At 46.2% G+C, this 16,502-nt stretch overlaps 2 protein-coding genes across 2 annotated transcripts in view; one reads left to right on the top strand and one right to left on the bottom strand.

Moving 5' to 3' along the window:
- RFX7 (regulatory factor X7) overlaps positions 1 to 16,502 on the top strand; it is a 153,973-nt gene that overhangs the window by 96,605 nt on the left and 40,866 nt on the right. The window contains exon 2 of the mRNA XM_077263805.1: positions 266 to 299. Coding sequence (XP_077119920.1) covers positions 266 to 299 — 34 coding nt within the window. The remainder of the gene's footprint in view (positions 1 to 265; positions 300 to 16,502) is intronic.
- LOC143773551 (uncharacterized) lies at positions 12,287 to 13,619 on the bottom strand. Its single transcript, XM_077260959.1, has 3 exons — positions 13,462 to 13,619; positions 13,141 to 13,297; positions 12,287 to 13,020 (listed from the first exon to the last, which is right to left on the bottom strand). Exons 1-3 carry the CDS (start codon positions 13,508 to 13,510, stop codon positions 12,861 to 12,863), a joined length of 366 nt encoding a protein of 121 aa, XP_077117074.1. The 5' UTR covers positions 13,511 to 13,619; the 3' UTR covers positions 12,287 to 12,860.

Below are 16,502 nucleotides of genomic sequence, written 5' to 3'. Positions count from 1 at the left end.
TATTAAGCCATCTTTTTTAATAGAAACACCTTGCTTTGTGCAATGCAGTTCAAGGGATCCTCCACCATAACGCCTGCACAGATCTGACTTACCGACAACAGAGCACGGCTCATACTAAGCTACACGAAAACCTGCCCGCTATATTATTGTCTCCTAGTTTTCTAATGTATGGTGTCTGGCATTCATCCATAGATTGTCTGGCATGTCCGGTGATGATTGTAGCGATTACTACGAGTGTAACTATGATTTTCTTTCTTTCCTGCAGTAAATCCATACAGTCAAAAGTGGATTGCATTTTGGTGAGTAAAATAACTTATGTCCTTGCTAATCGTATGTAGTGTGAATAAGAATAACATAGTCATTGCTAATGATTGTGGTTTGCTTTCTGTGCTGTGAGTCATATTTGTTCCTCAGGCCATGTTCACATCTGCGTTTGCAGTTGTCTTATTCTGTTTCTTTTTGGGAACTATAAACTGAATTTCTGCTAGGACAGATCTGTCACAAGACAGACACTGGACAGCACCCAACAAGCCCCATAATTATAGTGGGGGCTGCCAGGTTTCTGGCACAGTACTTTGTGTGTCATTTTACCTGAAAAAAGGGGCTGTTTGTGTAATAAAAGGACATCTCTAGTCCACTGGACCAGGGGCCACTATCAACACAAACGGATACTTTCTGGCTTAGGGGGAATCCCAAGCAATGGTCTCACCTTTATGATGTCCTAATAACTTTATAGTGCATACCCTCTTAATGGGCAGCAGGGGAACATAAAAGCCTGCCAAAATATCCACCCAGTAATATCCTCCTTTACTGTGAATAGCAGCCTTCTAGTAAAGATCTGGAACATTGTGAAAATATCACCCAGCACTTTATAATCTTAGTAGATAAATGTCAGACCTGAGACACACAATACTTCCTAAAACTAAAAGTACAGGATGTTCAGTTCATACATGTCCCTCATGTCTATGTCTACATGAACCTATTCTCCTATATTCCAAGTTAAATAGACCAAAAATCCATTATGCTAGAGTCATGGCAAGAGGCATGCATCCGTTATTGGCTGTAAATGGGGTTAACCCGTTAAAGACCAAGCGATTCTGGACTTTCACCCCACTCTATTGTAAATTTACAGCACAGGGATAAGGCTCCTGCTTCATAGCAGAAGCAGGTCTGGTCCCTGACTGTCAGATACCTGGAAAGAAAACAGAGGCACTATGTAATGTACAGAATCATCAGCATCACCATTGTGATCACCTAGTGCCTGTCAACATACCAGGGTCTAAGAAGACCTAGATCAGCTCTGCCAGTGACTTCTATGTTCACTTCTATGGCCTAGTCCTGTCGAAAAACAGGTCAGTTTTGAGAATTTGCCTTACCACTCCTTCCACGATCAATTCAATGTAATGCTGAGCTGTTAGAGTACCTAGCATGAAGCTTAGAGGGGTCTGGCTACAATACATTATGCCACACCACACCTTAATCCCAGGCATCAGACCGGTGTAATGTTCCCAAATGAAAGCCTCTATTAACCTCATACCACCACTCTCAATGGCATTGTGCAGAGTTAGATGGCGTTGTAGGCTGGAACAGAGGTCTATCCTCTATACAGATGAGTCTCGCATTTGTCTTGGATGCAATGATAGCTGTAAATTGGACTGGAGACCATTTGGACAATGTTATGAAGAGGCCTTCACAAGAGAACTTCACACTGGTACTTCTCCTGGGATTATGATGTGGGGTGGCATAGTGTACAGTTGATGGGACCCCTTTAGTCTTCATTCCAGGAACACTAACCACTCAGCCACCAGTAGACCCTTTAGCAGTGGAAACCTGCTCTGTGGAGCGATGGATTATTCTTCTCTATCTGGCAGTCTAATGGACAATTCTGGATTCAATGAATGACCGGAAACAGCCACCTGGTTTACTGCATAATACTATCTGTAAAGTTTGGTGGAGGAGGCATAATTCTTTGGGGTTTAATTTCATGGGTTTTCTTAGGGCACTTTGTTCCAGTGAAGTAAAATCGCTAAGGGATTTTCCATTACAGGACCACCCCTTCTTAACTGTTAGTGTCCCACATAAAATAAAAAAAGCCACTATTCGCTCCTCCTTTTTCCTGTCTCCAGTGGCAGATGATGTAATATCAGATTAGTGGGCGCTGATCAGCTGCAGCCTTCACTTTATTGTCAAAGCAGCCTACATTACAGGGGCAATAACGGTCTGGGAGGTGAGTATATATGATGACCCCTTTAGGCTGTGTGCGCACGTTGAGTATTTTGCTGTCAGAAATTTCTGCAAGGTTTCTGCATCTTTTGGCAGCAAAAACGCTGTGGAAAATATGTAGCATTTTTGCATGCGTTTTTTTCCTGTGCATTCAATGGGTCAAAAACGCACAAGAATTGACATGCTGTAGATTTAAATGCACAGCAAATCCTGAAAGGAAAAATACTGATCATGTGCACAGCACTTAAGGACTCTCATTGACTTTTCTGGCATAAGGATTCTCTAGAGTTTTGGGGCCAATTCCACTCTGTCAAACACGCACCATGTGCACAGCCTTAATGCTTTAGAATGCCAAGACACATTTGACAGTTGTGTGCTGTATGTAGAGTTGGTGTGTTGAATCGATTCACAGGAGCCGGTCCATCGGCTAGGAGGCAGGGTACTCAGAGCTCTCATCCAGCAATCATAAATTAATGACGTGACCAATGGGCTGGGTCCTGCGAATTGCTCCAAGTCCAATATCTAGATTATACACTATATACCAATACACGGTTGCTCAGTGGTTAGGACTGCAGCCTTGTATTTCTGGGTTCAAATCCCACCAAGGTCAACATCTGCAAGGAGTTTGATGGGGAATTAACATTGTGAAGCCCCAATGGGGACAGTGATGATGATGTCTGTAAAGCGCAATGGAATTAATGGTGCTATATAAGGCCGGGTTCACATTAGCGTTTCTGTGCGCATCGTATGATCCGCATACATCTGTATGCGTCATGCGTACATATCTTTAACATGGTGTACGCAGGAACATGCGTTTGCATGCAGATGCGTCGTTTCATAGTGTGCGGCGGTGTCCGGTGAACGCAACATGTTGCATTTTTTGAGGTGTCAAATATTGCGCAATCGTTCACATGACTGTCTATGGGAATGCATTGGCACACAAGGACATGCATATGCATGCGTTTGATATGCATGCTTATGTTACACTGCATATGTCCAGAAAATGATGTCACCGCCTCCACCATGCGCATAAAAAATGCAAACGCATGCCAAAATGCATTTAACGCATGCACACGCAGCGTTTTTGTTTGCGTCATGCGCAAGATGATGCACAGGCGTAAGCATGCGTTTGCATGCCTTTTGGCGTGCGTTTGCGCATGCCGATGATACTCTGTGCACAGAAACGCTAATGTGAACCAGCCTTAGTGAGTAATATAAATAAATACAGCTACTTGTTTCCATGCTCCAGCATTCCTGTTCTGGTTTTGCAGTAGGAATTATTAGAGCTGATACTGGTCAATGACTTCCCATCAGGCTCTGCTTGCCAAATCCAGAGAGGAGGCTGTGTAGGCATTATAAGAACAGATGTCAGCCCAGATTGCCAGATGTGGTTTCCAGCTAGCAGTGCCTGCTTGGCCAAAACTACTGCACTTTTTAATGACCTGGATTGTTAGTCCTCAAAACAATTATTTTACCCCGGATGTTTTATGAAAAGTGACCCCTTCACTGGACTTCATAAATATACAGTGGGGATGGGGGCATGAAAAACAGGACCCTATCTCTTTTTTGTGGTTTGAACAAGATATTGTCTGGAATAGGTAACGTGGGGTTGTAACGTTATGTATAGCTGCAGATGGACACCACTTCCAGCATCTCCTGTAACGGGTAATTCTATTATCCTATATTACCTACATAAAGTAAACCAGGTTCTGATTTTCTTGGCCTACTGTGTACAATCCAAAGATGTTATCCAGGCCTAAGATATTGAGGGTCTGCCACCCAGCCCTTAACTAATCTGACATGGTTGAGAAATTTTAAGGATAGGAAGTAATCACTGTCATTATTACAAGCCTGGAACAACGCCTTTGAACTTGGATGCTGTACTTTCTCGTTTGATTTCTCATTTGGGGGTATTTGTATGGCCATAAAATCTGAAAAACCTTGAGCCTGTCCATGCTGCCCACATCACAGGCAACATGAATCTTAGCCTGGCTGCACAACTGCAACCAGAGATATCCTAGTTCTAAAAACTGTCCGGGGACCTTAGGGAGAAACAAGATTTGTCTGAAGACATCCATCCCCGACTCACTCCATTTGATTGACAGGTTTTCCAATTATGTACATAGGGAAAGACCTGTCAGTCAGCACGAGTGGGGTAAGGAATTGTTTTCAAAACTTTTTTCTTTGGAACACTGGAGTGTTTCAGAGCAAAACATACCTGCTGCCTGTACATCCAGGCTCTGATTCATGCAGCCCGTGATGCCCTTTAAGTGTAAATTTATAAAAAAAAAAAAAAAAAAAAAAAAGTGCTCCAATAGTAGTTGAGCAAAAATGTATTCTTCACTCCTCTGTAAACACCGCAGACTCGTACACCTATATTACTTGTTTCTACAATAGCCAATCAATCACATTTACTCCTCATGCAATAAAACTGGAGTCCTCCTAGCCCTTCTCCATCATGCTCCAGCGATAGGCTGCTTTCAGGTAGGAAGCTACAGATCCAACTGCCACTAGAAGTGTAGTAGAGAGCAGGGAACAAAACATGGCCGACCGTTTATTAAAAAAAAATATATATATGTATATATTCAATTCAATTAAGCTTTAATGGCAGGACCAAATAAACATTAGTTTTGCCAAAACACGTGTACAGTAGGGACTGTGGGGATAATGGGTTAGGACTGCGGGGACGATGGATGGGAACTGTGGGAACAACGGATGGGGTACAGGGTGGGGGTAAGGAAGTCCATGACATATCATGGCTGTCTTTCTCGCAGTCTATGGCACGCGCTCACATACTGCGCTGCTATCTCCACTGCGCTCTCTTCTTCCCCCAGCAAGATATATGTTTTCTCTTTCTCCTTCATTGAGCTGAAATCCGGGAAGAGATCGGAGAGCCTCCTGAAGTGAGTGTCCCTCACTGCTGAGTATTTAGGGCAGTGTAGCAGGAAGTGGGTCTCATCCTCCAGGTCACAGTGTAGGCACAGTCTGTCCTCCCTGGGCTTGTAGCTCTGTCTGTGCCGGCCGACCTCGATAGCCAGATTGTGGGCACTGAGTCTATACCGGCTCAGGATCTGGCGGTCTCTGGGATCCGAGAGTTTCGTCAGATATGGAGCCAGTCTGTAGTCTCTCTGTAGACTCTGGTACACGGTCAGTTTCTGTGAGCTGCTGATTTCGTTCCTCCAGACACTGACGTACTTCTCCTGTCCCTCCTCTACCATCTTCCTGATTGTGGCTTTTGTCAGGTTGTTTTGGTTGACGGTTCGGTCAGGTTGGGTTTGGGTGAGTTGTTTTGGGGGTCCTAGTTTGTGGGGACCACCTATATGTAGCATGGCTTTATGGTGATGGGTGCTTGGGTTGCTACTCTGTTGGTGAGCCTGGAAGGATAGCACCCTCTTCAGGACTGCTAGTTGCAGTGAGAATCTGCCCAGCTTAGCTCGACAGGCACTGTTGGTGGTGCTCCTATGGACCTGGAGAAGGTGTTTACAGAATTCCAGGTGGAATATTTCTGTTGGACTGGAATCCCACTTTGACCAGTCTGGGTATGTGTGAGGGCCCCAGACTTCACTGCCTTACAGGAGGATTGGGGTGATTATGGCATCGAAGATTTTTAGCCAGACCCTCACTGGCCGCTTCAGATGGTAGTGTTTCCTTCAGATGGCATAGAAGGTTTTGCAGGCCTTGTCCTTCAGGGTCTCTATGGCTTGTTTGAAGCTTCCTGACTGGTGAATTTCCAAGCCCAGGTAGGTGTATTTGTCCATTTCTGTAAGAGCGCAGTTGTTTAGCACGAATGGAAGTGCTGGTTCGGTCTTGGCTTTCTCTTCTGGAACACCATAATGTTGGTTTTCTTTGCATTGATCGGCAGTGCCCATGTGGAGCTGAATTTCTCCAGGACTTTCAGGTTTTCTTGGAGACCTTTCTCAGTTGGTGACAGCAGCAGTAGGTCATCTGCATACAGCAAGAATTTCACCTGGGCATCATGGAGTGTGAGCTGGTGCCGGGGAAGATTCCAGAGCGGTGGCCAACTCATTGATTTAAATGTTGAAGAGCGTTGGGCTCAGGGTGCAGCCCTGTCTGACTCCGCGGCTCTGCTGGAAATCAGCCGTTCTTCTACTATTCATGCTCACGCTGCAACGGTTCTCGGTGTAGGAGCTTTTGATGACAGGGTGCAGCCCTGTCTGACTCCGCGGCTCTGCTGGAAATCAGCCGTTCTTCTACTATTCATGCTCACGCTGCAACGGTTCTCGGTGTAGGAGCTTTTGATGACATCGTAGGTCTTTCCTCCTATTCCGCTCTCCAGCAGTTTCAGTAACAGGCACGGGTGCCACACAGAGTCAAAAGCCTTTCTGAAATCCACAAAACAAGCATACATCTTCCCGTGCTTTGTGCTGTGGACGTGACTCTGAATAAGGCTGTGCAGGGTGTAGATGTGGTCGGTAGCGCGGTGGTTTGGCATGAATCCTGCTTGACTTTTGCTGAGGACATTATGCTTGAGGAAATTAAGGATCCTTTTGTTCAAGATGCTATTGAACAGTATCCCCAGGTTGCTGCTGACACATATTCCTCTGTAGTTGGCAGGGTCATACCTGTCCCCACTCATGTGAATGGGTGAGATGAGGCGTTGATTCCAGGTACGAGGGAAGTAGCAAGCACTCAGCGCAATATTGAACAGTTTAACCATTGCTGCCTGTATTTCCAGTGGGCTGTATTTCAGCATTTCTGGTGGGATTCCATCCGGGCCACTGGCTTTTCTACACCTTATGGAAGAGATTCTCTCTGTAACTTCGTGTAGTGTGATTGGTGTATCCAGTGGGTTTTGGAAATGTTTGACTTTTTCTTCCATAGCTTTTAGTTTTTCCCGTTATGTTTTTCTGTTCTTGCTTTAGTTCTTCCTTCGGGATGTCTTTGTAGAGGTCTCTGAAGTACTGAAGCTAGATATTGCCATTTTGGATATGGATGATGTTTTTCTTGTTTTTTTGTGTCCATGTGGTTCCATAGTTCCCAGAAGGAGTTGTAATGGAGGGCGTCTTGGAGTTGGTTAATTTTGGTGGAGATGTAACTCTGTTTCTTCCTCTTGAGGATGGTTTTGTATTGCCTTTGTATGGTGTCGTAGGCATTCCTCAGACCCAGATGGTTGGGGTCTCTGTGTTTCTTGTTTGAAGCTGTTCTCAGGGTCTTCTGTATGGCTTTACATTCTCTGTCGAACCAACCATTGGCCGCCTGTTTTTCTTTTGGCCTTTTATTGTTGACTTTTTTAAGGTCGGACAATTCGGCCATGGTGTAGAATATATCGTTGAGGTCTTTTGTAGCTTGGTTCACTCCTTCTGGGTTAGGCTTTTACTCGTAGTTATAGAAGTGGTGGAGCATCCCCTGTATTCTGTATCTGCTTGGAGTCTCTTGATATTTTATTGCCGACGTCTTGGACCATTTATAGGATGGACGCAGGTTGGAAGAGGCTGCTCTGCTGAGGCTTTTGTGCCGATGGTTTCTCTGTAGATTTTGTGTACAGAAGAAGTTGGCTGTGATCAGACAGGTGCATTTGTGGGGTGACTATGAAGCCGCCGATATTTTCCATGTCCATATCTGTAATGGCGTAGTCTACTACACTACTTCCTACATGGGAGTTTAATGTGTATCTTCCTAGGGAGTCTCCGTTGATGCGACCATTAAGAATATGAAGTCCTAAACTTCTACATAGGTTCAAGATCTTTTTGGAGCTGCTGATTCTAAACCATTTGTGGCTGTCTCCTCTCTTCACCGGTTTGATGTACTGGTGGAGCTCTTCTTTATGCCAGATCAATATTCCTCCTGAGCAGCGGCCCTGTTTAATATTCTTATTTTTTAGGGCAGGGACACAGATTTCCCTGTATCTGATGGGCATCAGGGATTCATTTTCGGCCCTGGTCCATGTTTCTAAGGCTAGTTTCACATTTGCATTTAAATCCGCAGCGTTTAAAACGCATCCGCAAGTGGTGGAAAAAAGCATATAAACGCGGCATTTTTTAGACGCATGTGGTTAAAAAAACGCCTCGTTTGTACGCGTTTATATGCGTTTTTTTCTGTTTGCGCGTTTTTGGTGCGCATGATGAGAAATTTCACAAGAGAAAAATCAAGATAACCAGACACCGCCAATGGGATTACAGAGGGCGTGTATTATGGGATCTCTATATATAGACCCTAGGGCTACTGAAATCTTAACAGTTTGCTACTGTACCCTGTGTCATGATGGATCTTCGCATGGAGAGCTTTTATTTCAACCTGGATTTAAGCATCTGTTTCTTGCCTGTGCTTTTGCTTGGGAGCAAGACAGAAATCGCGAAAGATGGAGAAGGAGACACCCCATTATCGAACTACGTGAGAGCCGTGGAGCCTATCACACGCTGTATGCCGAGCTTAATGCCAACCCGGAGAAATTCCAGGAATACACAAGGATGTCGCAAGACTCGTTCCGGGATTTGCTTGCTCGTGTCCAAGGAGCTATACGGAGACAGGACGCCCAGCTCCGTAGAGCGATTCCACCGGAGGAACATCTGCTGGTTATATTAAGGTACGTTCCAAATCTAAACCAATTACAGTCCAAATTTTGTGTTTTCTGACATGTATGTTTTGGGTATTTTCCTTTCTTTCTTTAGCGTAACCACACCATAATTAGAATAGATTGTAATGTTTTTTGGGTTTGTTTTTCATACAGATTTCTGGCAACCGGAGAGAGTTTATCATCCCTCCACTTCCAATACCGGCTTGGAATATCCACCCTGTCCGGAATAGTTGCGGACACCTGCCGGGCTTTGTGGAATGTACTCCGGGATGAGTTTATACCCCTACCCACCTTGGACATGTGGCTTGAAATTGCAGAAAAATTCTGGAGTGTGTGTGATTTCCCCAACTGTTTAGGAGCGGTGGATGGAAAGCACATCCGCATTATCAAACCTGCCAGAACAGGATCGGAGTATTTCAACTATAAAAAATATTTTTCTGTTGTGCTCATGGCAATAGCCGATGCGAACTGTCGCTTCATCGCCGTGGACAATGGAGCTTTTGGCCGTGGCAACGATTCCCAGACTTTCAAGAACTCTGATATGGGCCGCCGTGTGTATGGCAACAATTTCAATTTTCCCCCGCCACAACCTCTCCCCAACACTCAAGGTCCACCGATGCCATTTGTTATGGTTGGGGATGAGGCCTTTCAGATGTGTGAAAACCTACTGAAGCCCTATTCCAGTCGGGACTTGAACCACACTAGAAGGATCTTTAACTACAGACTGCCCAGGGCCCGAAGAACAGTAGAGTGTACCTTTGGCATTCTGGTCACTAAATGGCGCATTCTTGCATCAGCCATAAATCTAAAAGTGGAAACAGTCGACGAGGTGGTCAAAGCCTGTGTGGTTCTGCATAATTATATAATGGCTAAGGAGCAACCCAACATTGAACTGGATGAACCAGTTGCACACCCACTGCCCGATTTCCAGCATCACCCGCTGCGGTCAACTGCGGCAGTTGGTCACATGCGGGACCAATTTGCTGCCTTTTTTGATTCAGATATTGGACGTGTGTCCTGGCAGGACAATGTTGTGTAAATGTCCTGTTGTAATTAGATCTGTACCATTAATTTTCTGATATGAAAATAATATTTCTCATTAATAAACTTTAGTTTTGTTTGTGTTGACCGTGTTTTTCCTCTACAAACCAAGGCTGTCCTAAAACTGGCAGTATTTGGTCTGTATTTAATATCAGTTTTTGTAATCCAAAACCAGGAGTGGGTGATAAAGGCAGAGGTGCTAGTTATGTTAATATCATAATTTACTTATTGTTCCACTCCTTGTTTTGGCTTACAAATACTTATATAAAACACTGGCCACATACTGCTAGTGTTATGGCAGCCATGTTGCTTTATTGGTAAGCTTGTTTACGTCATTGCGTCCTGATTCTGTTCTGCTGTATCCATAGGACACAGACTGAAGAGACAATGACTGTCACACTAAAGAGATCTATACTCATCAAGTCAGGTGTCAGAAATAATTAATTCATGATGCACATATAACAGCCTCATGAATTCACTGTTTCTGACACCTGTGCAGGTGAGCATAGATATGCAGTGTGTGATCACCATTGTCCCTCAATTTGTGTGTAATAGATTATGTATAAAGAAGAGAAAATGGTGGTTATACAAGGCAGTTCTCTACTCACCAGGTCAGGTGTCATAACTAATGAGTTTTTTGACACCTAACCTGTTCAGTAGAGGTCTGCACTGTATTTCCACCATTTTCTCTTCAGACTGCCACACTAGTAACAGACAAGAAGAGATTATGGAGATAATACATCTAATATTTTTGGGCCCATCTCATATCTGTATACTAAAGACACACAAAGCTGCAGTCTTTTTTTTTTATAACTACTGGAGATATGATGTGGCCCAAAAAGTAAGTGTGTGGCGAAGTTTCTTAGTTGGCGCACGGTGTGTGTTGCTGGCGGCGGAAGACACAATAAACCAAGCATAATTGTGGCAAATCAATTTTTTTTTATTTTTTAACAACCAAAAAATATATTTACTGCGCCGGCTTGGGGTAGAGTGATGTAAACGGGGGGTGTGAAGCACTGAGGCCTGGCTAACCGTGGACGACGCAGAGGTGGCTGGAGAAAGGGCAATGAAACTAGAAGGGTCTGGAAGTTCGGGGATGGGGCTTGACACATGAGAGGCTTGAGACGCACTGGAAGGGTGAGACAAACCTGACATTACAGACACATTGGGAGGTGAAGGGGGAGGAATGCTAAGAGTCCTCTTTTTTTTTTGTGTGTTTTTTTGGTTTGCCTGGTTGTGGGAGTTCTTGGTGGGCTCATATGGCGTCGCGTGGTGGTGGGTGACCTGTCAGGGTCCGGCTGCACTGTCAGAGTCCATAGTGCTCGTAGATCGTGCAGCCATGGCAGAGTCCATAGTGCTCGTAGATCGTGCAGCCATGGCAGAGTCCATAGTGCTCGTAGATCGTGCAGCCATGGCAGAGTCCATAGTGCTCGTAGATCGTGCAGCCATGGCAGAGTCCATAGTGCTCGTAGATCGTGCAGCCATGCCAGAGTCCATAGTGCTCGTAGATCGTGCAGCCATGCCAGAGTCCATAGTGCTCGTAGAGCGTGCAGCCATGCCAGAGTCCATAGTGCTCGTAGAGCGTGCAGCCATGCCAGAGTCCATAGTGCTCGTAGAGCGTGCAGCCATGCCAGAGTCCATAGTGCTCGTAGAGCGTGCAGCCATGCCAGAGTCCATAGTGCTCGTAGAGCGTGCAGCCATGCCAGAGTCCATAGTGCTCGTAGAGCGTGCAGCCATGCCAGAGTCCATAGTGCTCGTAGAGCGTGCAGCCATGCCAGAGTCCATAGTGCTCGTAGAGCGTGCAGCCATGCCAGAGTCCATAGTGCTCGTAGAGCGTGCAGCCATGCCAGAGTCCATAGTGCTCGTAGAGCGTGCAGCCATACCAGAGTCCATAGCGCTTGTAGAGCGGAAGGCCATGCCAGGGTCCTGCTGCATCGTGGTGGTGGCGGTACGGAAGGCCATGCCAGGGTCCTGCTGCATCGTGGTGGTGGCGGTACGGAAGGTCATGCCAGGGTCCTGCTGCATCGTGGTGGTGGCGGTACGGAAGGCCATGCCAGGGTCCTGCTGCATCGTGGTGTCAGTGGAGGAGGTCCAAGCAGGAGCAGCGGTTGTCATGGTGGTGGCGGTGGGATGTTTAACTGCACTCGGCATAGTGGTGGTGCTGTAGTGGTGTCCGGCTGTGGAAGGAATTGAGGTGGCCGTGCAGTGGGATGCAGCAGAGGTCGGCATTGAGGTCAATCGTGACAGTGAAGGCACAGGTGGATATGCCGCCATTGTCTGCTGGAAATACCGACTCTGCTGCATAGCCTCCACATAAGCAGCATTGCAGGCCTGCATGACACTCAGCTGGAGATCAGGAGTAAGGTGTTCCGACATGCCCTGCTCAATGTGGTTAAAAAAATGATGTGCTTGCCTCTGGAGGTCGTCTTTCACTTGATCAAGGCTTTTGCTGACCTCCTGGATACATGCATTCAAGAGGTTATGTGAAACATCCATTCGGTCACCCAAAGCCTTGATTGCTTCATGTAAAACCGAGCTCAAGTGCAAAAACTCGGGCATGAGTTACCTGTCCGAAGCCCGCTGCCGGGAGGAGCCCAAAAAAAAGGGGCAGTGGAAGAGGACTGCGAAAGGGGAAGGCTAGTTTCACACTAGCGTTAACTGCAATACGTCGCAAATGCGTCGTTTTGCTGAAAATACGCATCCAGCAAAAGTTCTTGCTGGATACGTTTTTTCGTCATAGACTAACATTAGCGACGCATTAGCGACGCATTTGCGACGCATTGCAAAACGTCGCGTCCGTTTTGCGACGCTTGGGCGTGTGTTAGCGGACCGTCGGGAAAAAAAAACGTTACATGTAACGTTTTTTGCTCCCGACGGTCCGCTTTTTCCGACCGCGCATGCGTGGCCGGAACTCCGCCCCCACCTCCCCGCACTTCCCCGCACCTCACAATGGGGCAGCGGATGCGTGGGAAAAATGCATCCGCTGCCCCCGTTGTGCGGCGGAGACCACGCTAGCGTCGGGAACCTCGGCCCGACGCACAGCGACGGGTTGTTCCCGACGCTAGTGTGAAAGTAGCCGAAGACCTGATGGACCAGCTCCCTGGTCTCCAGTTAGTGTGGAAGGCCCACTTGCTGCTGCGCTGCTGGATGGCTGGGACGGGTCCGTGGCTGTCGGATGAAGGACCGCTCCAGAACCTGGGCCAACAGTAGTGCTGTATGTGCTGCGAAAAAAGGAAAAAGAAAATTAATACCAAAAATTAACCAGACGCAAAATCCTGCGGAATATAAAAATACAGATTATGGCAATACAATACAACCTAATGCACGTGATAAATACTTACGTTCTCTGGGCAAGGACCGGTCTTAAAAATGCCAGAACTCGATGGTATTTGTATCTTCTGATCCTTGCTCCTGAACCACTGGGAACACGGCTCTCTTGACGCAGGTCCTTGTTGAAGCGGTCCTTCATCGAACGCCAACGTGTTTTGACTTTGGCCACTGTTTAAAAAAAAAAAAAAAAAAATTATGGTCAGAAAAAGGACTTTTGGCAGTGCTCACACAACTGAATGTGATGACAGAAACTCCTGAGAGTTTTTCATCACACACAGTCGAGTGAGCACGGCCAAGGTCTCTGCTGCTTCACACTGCAGTGCAATTCTTACCAAATGCATTTCGGACCCGTGTCGGGGCGTTGTCCCAGCCATCCCACATCTCTTTGGCCACCTCATTCCATAAGCGCCGGATCGTGACGTTGTTTGAGTGCAGTGGATCCTGGGTGTCCCACAACGGGACTCGCTCCTGGACCAGGGAGATGAGGAGGTCATTCTCAATAAGATCATCCTCCCGTTATGAAACCTAAAAATGAAATAAAGTCATTAAAGTTTGCTCAATTAACATAAGGAAAAGAAAGAAAAAAGATGCTGAGAAATGGCATGAATAGGAAAGTCAACATACAAAAGGATTCCAGAAGAAAAAAGTAAAGAAATATGAATGGAAAGAAAGGAAGATTCAAGAATATTACACTGAGGATACAGTAAACAGTCAGCCTTGTATACGTACCCGCTGCCGTCTTTCCACCGGACCTTGACTCCGTTGCTCCTGCCCTGTCTCTGCCGCAGTAGAAGAAGAGCTCTAAAAAAAAAAGAAAAATTCAAATTGTCACATGTGTAGATGTGACAGTGAATACTTACCAATCTGACGAGGCAAGTACTCACCTCACTGACATGCTCGACTTCAGACGGCCCAGGAAGAAACTCCTCATGAGAAGAATCTGAAGAAGACATTCTGATGCATGTAGAAAGAAAGAAATGGCATAAATTAGGACATGTAGAGAAAGAAAATAGAAATTAAAGGCATTGGCTAGGATATACTCACATTATAAGAGGCTTGTTTGCTCCAAGTTGCTGTGGTCTGTATGCTCTGCTTGGCTGTCCGCTGTGGTCCGTCTGCTCTGCTTGGCTGTCTGCTGAGAAGTGACCTGCAACTGTCCACACCCTCCCTTTATCACCTTGTATGTGGGGGGTGGCTTATCAGTGTCTAGACATGTTTTTCTCTTGTGGAACGCATGCGTTCATGAACGCAACCAAACGCATGTGCTTGTAAACGCATGCGTTCATATAGACAGCAATGCGTGTTTTTGTCGCAAGCCTTGCGCAATTGACCGCATGCGTTTCCAGGCGGCAAATTGACGCCTCTAAAAATTACTACATGTTGCATTTCCGCGCCAAGCCGCAAACAATGAAACGACGCATGCGTTGTCAAACGCGGCAAAACGCGAACAAACAAAAACGCATGCGTCCCTAATGTTAAATATAGGAATACACAACACATGCGGATATATGCGGTACAAACGCTGCGGACACAACCGCAAATGTGAAACCAGCCTTAGAGAATCTGGATGTCTGTTTTTCAGTTTTTGTATAAAATCTGGGTCATTTGTTTTACATCCAAACACCGAGGTGTTCAGGCCTTGTATGTTCCAGCTGCTAATTTTAAGTGGTCATTTTTTTTTTTTATATATCACTTGTGTGTGTATACCTTGTAATGAGTGTGGCTGTGTAGGACACACTGGATCTCTGACTGGTTTAGTAATGATGTTCCATCCAGTCATATTAGCTTCCTGCACAATGTGTTAAGCAGAGTCCTTATCTCCTCCATGTCTCTGCTCTGTATATCTCTCCTCTGGATGTCTCTGTTTTGTATGTCTGTGTGAGGTCGGTGGTCTCCTCCATGGTGGTCTTCTCCTCTGATGGTCAGATTTTGGGTGAGGGTTTTTGTTTCCAGCTTCCATAGATATAGTTGTGGTTTCCTTCCTTTTCATTGTTGAGGGTCTTTCCATGAGACTGTGGTTGGTGTTGGATTCAGGCCTAGGGTCCCTGTTCAGTACAATGTCCTTCAGCTCTTTGGCCAGAAGGCTGACCCCTAGTTTATTCAGGTGCTTGCTGTCATACAGGTGATGGTGATTTATGGAGAGGTGTTGTGCCAGAATCACTCCTGGCACAGATTTCATTCTTGCAGTTAGGTCCGTGTTGATGTTCTGGATGGTGTGGCTGGATATATCCTTTCTTGGGAGCAGAGATGACAGAATGATTTTGCTGTCAGGGAATTTTAGTTGTCCTGTCCTTGCTAGTTGGGTCAGTTGTCCTGAGATCTGCTGGTGCTAGTCTGGCAGATTTTTGTGCCGGTGTGTATTAATGATATGGCTTGGGTTGGTAAACCGTGGATTATTGATGACTGCTGTCACCTGCTCAATAGTTGCACAGCGGATTTTTTTGACCCTTTTTCCTGGGAATAACCGCCGTGTATTCAGGTATTTCCCATTTGAGTCCATTATGAGGACGGTATCGGGACTTTGTAAGGTTGTGGATGGGTGATGTGGCTGCTGATGGGGGTCTGTGCTGGAGATTGTGCTGGTAGCAGGTTCTCTTCTCTCCTCTATGGGTCTTATTTCTGTCTCCCTTTTATTAGACTGTTTCCTCCATATTGGGGTTATTCAGCCTCTCGTCCTCCTGGCCAGTGGAGGTCATGTCCTCTGCACTCCTCATATCCATGGCCCCCTCCTGGCTCAGATGTCCAGGGGTTGGTGTCTGTAACTTTTCTATCTCCTGCCTCAGTCTGGCATTTTCTTGCTGCAGTTCATACATTGCTGCTCTTATTTCATGCAGAGCCCACATGTATTCACATTTCAGTTTGTTTATCCCCTTAATTGCTGGGTCATTAGCATTTCTGTCACCAGTGTTAAGGTACCGTCACATTAAGCGACGCTGCAGCGATAACGACAACGATGCCGATCGCTGCAGCGTCGCTGTTTGATCGCTGGAGAGCTGTCACACAGACCGCTCTCCAGCGATCAACGATGCCGAGGTCCCCTGGTAACCAGGGTAAACATCGGGTAACTAAGCGCAGGGCCGCGCTTAGTAACCCGATGTTTACCCTGGTTACCAGCGTAAAATGTAAAAAAAACAAACAGCACATACTTACATTCACGTCCCCCTGCGTCCACTTCCTGACTGACTGAGCGCCGTACAGTGAGAGCAGAGCGGTGACGTCACCGCTGTGCTGCTTTCACTTTCACTTTGCGGCGCTGAGTCAGAGGAGGAAGCAGACTGCAGGGGACGCAATGTGAGTATGTGCTGTTTGTTTTTTTTACATTTTACGCTGGTAACCAGGGTAAACATCGGGTTACTAAGCGCGGCCCCGCGCT

Source organism: Ranitomeya variabilis, chromosome 5 (genome assembly GCF_051348905.1).
Source record: "Ranitomeya variabilis isolate aRanVar5 chromosome 5, aRanVar5.hap1, whole genome shotgun sequence".
NCBI classification, from domain to species: domain Eukaryota; kingdom Metazoa; phylum Chordata; class Amphibia; order Anura; family Dendrobatidae; genus Ranitomeya; species Ranitomeya variabilis.
Note: the sequence above shows the minus strand (reverse complement) of the source record. Positions and strands in the feature narration are given on the sequence as shown.

Coding starts and splice junctions, on each gene's coding strand:
- LOC143773551 (XM_077260959.1), bottom strand. CDS start 13,510: ATGTGGGATGGCTGGGACAACGCCCCGACACGGGTCCGAAATGCATTT. Junction 13,298..13,461: donor ACGGGTCCGAAATGCATTTG/GTAAGAATTGCA, acceptor TTTTTTAAACAG/TGGCCAAAGTCAAAACACGT. Junction 13,021..13,140: donor CCGGTCCTTGCCCAGAGAAC/GTAAGTATTTAT, acceptor CTTTTTTCGCAG/CACATACAGCACTACTGTTG.